Raw genomic sequence first — 4455 nt, forward strand, 5'->3', positions numbered from 1 at the left:
CGAACCCCCCCCCCCATGAACCTCCTTGCAACTCCTCTGCTCTGGTGCCTTGAGGCTTGAACACACACCAAGCCGGGAAGCCCAGACGACTGCTCTGTCACCTCATTTTTACTCCTTCATCTGTCCCACCAGCTCCCCACCCTGGACGGTGGGAAGCACGTCCCCTCGGTGGCCAGGCCCTCCCCCATAACGCCCCCCCCCCGCCAGGCATCCCCCCACTGCCATACCTGGGTGTAGCCTAAAGACGGTGGCCCGTAGTCGCTCAGCAGCTGGCGGTACTGTGAGGAGGCGGCCATACTGGTGGAGGGCGGGTGCACGCTCCCAGCTGGCGGGAAGAGAGAAGAGTCAGGAGCCGTGTAGCGGTACCCAAAGCAAAGACTCTGGGTCCTGCAACAGTCTCTCTGCCCAGGACCTGTGCCACCAACAGTGGTCTTTTGTCTACGTAGGATAAGACAGAGACCCTGCTCCTGTCCTCTGGTTTGGTGATGGTCGACACTCAGCCCCGATGAATCACGGAATGCCGCTCACCGCTCCCCGCGCCCACCGCCGGAGCCGCCGGCGCTCATCAACCACACAACCTCCAGGCCATGCAGTCGGGACGGGTAGCGAAGACGAAACCCGCTGCCGTTCTCGGCCTGATCCTTGCTAGTCCCTGTTCCTGGGTCCTGCTCCCCAAAGGTTGACGACCTAGAGCCACGCCACTGCCACAAGAGGCCACCTGCTCCTGTGGCTGGTCCACATCAGGCTAAAACTTGCCGTGTGCCCAAATCTCTGCTGGTCAGACGGTGAGGAAGACAGAGGGAGGGTCTGGAGGATCTGAGACGCGACCCTGGCCGGAGACGGGTTCGCTGGACACCAAGTCCGGGATCCGGAGTGTGTCACAGCTTCTCTGTGTCCTCAGAAGCCTCTCAATCTCCCGGAGCCCCCAGGGCTCCCTCCCCAAAGTGGGGACAGGACCCTTGACAGTCTGATTCGATGCCCGGATGGCTCACATCCAAAGAGGGGAGGGAGAAGGCCCGTTTGTGCACTGCAACACTCGGAGACACTGTCCCTCGGCTGTGAGGGACCACGTGGGGACAGGACCCAGCTAAGAATGGAGTCTCCTGGATGGGGGGTGGGGAGTCATCAGCAGGGAGTTTTCCGGCTCCAGCTCAGTAGCTGGAAGCATGTAGACCCATAATGGCGTCCAAGTGGCCATTAGCGGGTAGAGGATGTCCTGCGGAATGACAAGCAGCGGTAACCATGGAGAAGGCACCTGGCCCTCCTCGGCGGCCGCCACCTGCCTCCACGCCCAGTCGAGGAGCAGCTCCCCCTCTGCCTGCCGCCCCCAGAGCCGAATGGTCTCGCACACACGGCGGACTACGCAGACTTGGCCCCGGGGATGGACAGCTGGTGCCAGGCTGGCCAAGCCGACCAGCTGCTCATCTGGTGTGAGCAGGGGAGGGAAGGGGAGGAATGAGGCTCAGGGGCTCAGGCTGATGGAGTGGAAGGGGCCCAAGGGGGGCCCTGGAGCCCCTCACTGTGGAGAGACCGACAGTCCCGAGAGGGGAGGTGTCCCCTTGAGCCACATGGCACAGAGGAGGCTAGCTCCTGACACCTGTCCCTCCCTCCAGGAGCTGGGGACAGCTCTGTACCCAACATGTCTTCCTCGCTCTCAGGCCTGCCCTGGATTTCACCACCCCCCGACACCCCAGGACCCAGGTTTAGGCTCAAATGTGGGATGCCCAGTCAGGAAACAAGGATTCTGCCTCCTCTAAGCTGCTAAGTAGGCACATCCCTGGGCCACTCCTAGCCTCGGCGGCCATGCCTCTAAAGTGGGGATGATAAAACACCTGTGCTACAGGCGTGGCCTGCTCAGGACAGGGATGCACTACAAGCATGTCCGTGACCTCCATCCAAGGCAATAGCACATGTGTGGCTGCCAGAGCACAGGAATGGGGCAGGGTAGGTGCCCCCCAAGAACCCCTCACCACGTTGGCCAAAGCCCAACTTCCTGAACCTCTGATGGGGGCCGTGAGTGTGGTCTTTGCAGCCCCAGACCTGGGTTCCAGTCCTGACCACTACAAGACATCGCCCCTCTCCGGAAGGCCAGGATGCTAAAGGCTCGGACCACACGGGGACGTATCACCACACAGCACGTCAAGGGTCTCATCCTTTGCCCTCATCCCTTGTTCTTCTTGTCCCTCTTTCTCGCCTCCCTGGCCCGTCCTCTCTCCTACTGACAAAGGCCTGGGTCAGGAGCTGGTCTGGCTGTGCCACTCCTGGCCATGTGACCTTGGACTAGGGCCTTCCCTCTCTGGGTCTCAGTTTCTCCACCTGTTTGAGGGACTGGTTCCCAATAGAATGACTAAAGGCTCTAGGTCCCACTCTTCCACCAGGGCTAGGGTCCGGTCTCCGGGGGCTAAGGGAGAGGGAGGAGAAATCGCCCAGTTTGGGCTGGGGCAAGGGTAGGACAGCAGCTCTGGGCTTGCCCCTCCCATCGCCAGGTAACAAGGTCCATGACCCCGATTCTGTGCCAGTGCCATTCTGTGCCAGTGCCTACTTGGTGCTGAAGGCGGAGGGGGGGAGGAGGTGGGGAGGGGGCGTCTGTGGCCCTGGAGAGAGTTGGCAGAAGGGCCCTGAGTTCGACTCCTGCAGACGCAGGGAGGGCCGGTGCACCGGGCTGCAGGAGGCCAAGGAGAAAACCAGACTGGGCGAGAGCACGGCTGCCTCTGAGCATCACAGACAATGCACGCAGTGTGCGGGGACCAGGGAGGGCCCGGAGCCGAGGGAGGGATTGGCAGAGGCCAGCAGCTCCTGGGGCCAGGCGCAGCTCCCCGCCCCCACGCCAGACAAAGAGCAGCCTGGGCCTGGGGAGCTGGCGGCCTTCCCGCCACTTGGGGCGCCTGGGGAGGGGGGGGATGTGCTCTCCGGCGGGGAGGCGGGGGCTTTGTCTAACTCCGCCACTGCCACTGCCACTGCCGGCCAGGCCGCGGCTTGGCAACCCGCGAGGAGGCAGGGCTGGAGGGCGTGAGGGATGATGACAAGGAAGCCGGAGGAGCGGCAGCGAAGAGTCCATCTTGGATGCAAATGGCAGGGGGAGACTGGGGCTTTCTAAAGGGTCCATGGGGAAGGGCGCAGCCCGCCACCAAAACACCAGATTATCTAGGGACTTCAGCAGTCCTCCGGTAATTCACCATAGAAGAAAACCTGTGCATAGGTGCCAGTCAGTCCAGAACAGGGCTCTAGGGGTCCTGAGTGGGTGCCCCTGGCACTTGACCCCAATCCCCAAAGGTCCGAGTTTAAGGCACCTGCCTCAACTACACTAGGGCAGGCCTGAGGTTTCTGGCGGGTCCAGGCAGCAAGACCTAACCCCCCAGCCCACCCCAGAGACAGACGCGGGAGTCGGGGAGAGATCCCACCTGGGCCACAAAGCCTGCCTTTGTGAGGTCTGCAGACCCCAAAGGTGCTGAGAACATTTGAGAAAATAGTGGCTTGTTTGCTCTTGAAACTCAGTAACCAAATTTAACCAATTCAACTATGCCCCCAACTGCATCCTGAATCTTAACCCCTTGCAACCCCCCCAATTGGTATACTGTAAGTTAAAATACATGTACATAGATGCATATATTGATTTCCTGGGTCCCTCTTCAGATTTTTGGAGTTAGGGAGTCATCGTTTGGAGACAAGGCCCAAAACTTGCGGCCAACTGCCAACGTGGCATTTCTGACCAGCAAGGCCAATCCCCTCCCCCACAAGGCCTCCGCCCCCTCCCCCCTCCGACGCGTCTGCTTTTTTGGAAGTCTATTTCCAACCAAGTGTCTAAAGCAGAAAGACCCGGGCCCCGGGGAAAACGCCGGTCACACCCTAACATAATTTTCTCCACCCACCCCTCCGGCCCCCACTCCGGGTCTCCCGTAATCCCTGGGGCAAGCCCCTGGGCACGGCCTAAAGCTCCTAACAACTTCTGGAGGAGTTTCCTGGGATCGCCCAGGTCCAGCCCCCGGGAAGGGAGAGGACGCCCCCTACCCCAGTCCCTGGCTCCCGCAAAAGGGGCCTTCTAAGCCCAGACTTGGGGGCTCTGAGACGGGGGGGGGGGGAGGGGGGCCTGCACTGAAACGCCAATCCCAACCCACCGCCCACAGGCACTCAGGTGCCCCCAGTCTCCAACTTCTGTCACTCCGCGCACGCCTGAGGGGACCTCCGGCGTGCCGCGTTCCGGGTACCCCTGCCCCGGCGCGCCCGGCAGAGGCCCCCCGCCCTCTGAGGATCGAGTCCCCTGCACGGCCGGTGACCCCAGCGGCCCCGCGCCCTCAGGGGCGCCCGCACCTGGCACGTGGGCCGCCCCCGCCCTCCCCACGCACGGCTGGGCCTTGCTCTCATGCACCCCTGCAGCCCGCGCTCGCCCCCCCTGCCGACCCCCAGCCCCGGGTCTGGGCCGCCGGTTCCAAAGGGCGGCCCGGGCCCCCGCGCCCC

General features: G+C 62.7%; 1 protein-coding gene across 1 annotated transcript in view; it reads right to left on the reverse strand.

Annotated features, from left to right (window-relative positions):
• Positions 1–1075, reverse strand: part of CDK2AP1 (cyclin dependent kinase 2 associated protein 1) — a 5704-nt gene extending 4629 nt beyond the window's left edge. The window contains exons 1-2 of the mRNA XM_029922582.1: positions 757–1075; positions 228–325 (exon numbers count right to left, since the gene is read on the reverse strand). Coding sequence (XP_029778442.1) covers positions 228–296 — 69 coding nt within the window. The 5' untranslated portion in view covers positions 297–325; positions 757–1075. The remainder of the gene's footprint in view (positions 1–227; positions 326–756) is intronic.
• Positions 1076–4455: the final 3380 nt, after the last annotated feature.

This window comes from Suricata suricatta, chromosome 14, assembly GCF_006229205.1.
Source record: "Suricata suricatta isolate VVHF042 chromosome 14, meerkat_22Aug2017_6uvM2_HiC, whole genome shotgun sequence".
NCBI lineage: Eukaryota > Metazoa > Chordata > Mammalia > Carnivora > Herpestidae > Suricata > Suricata suricatta.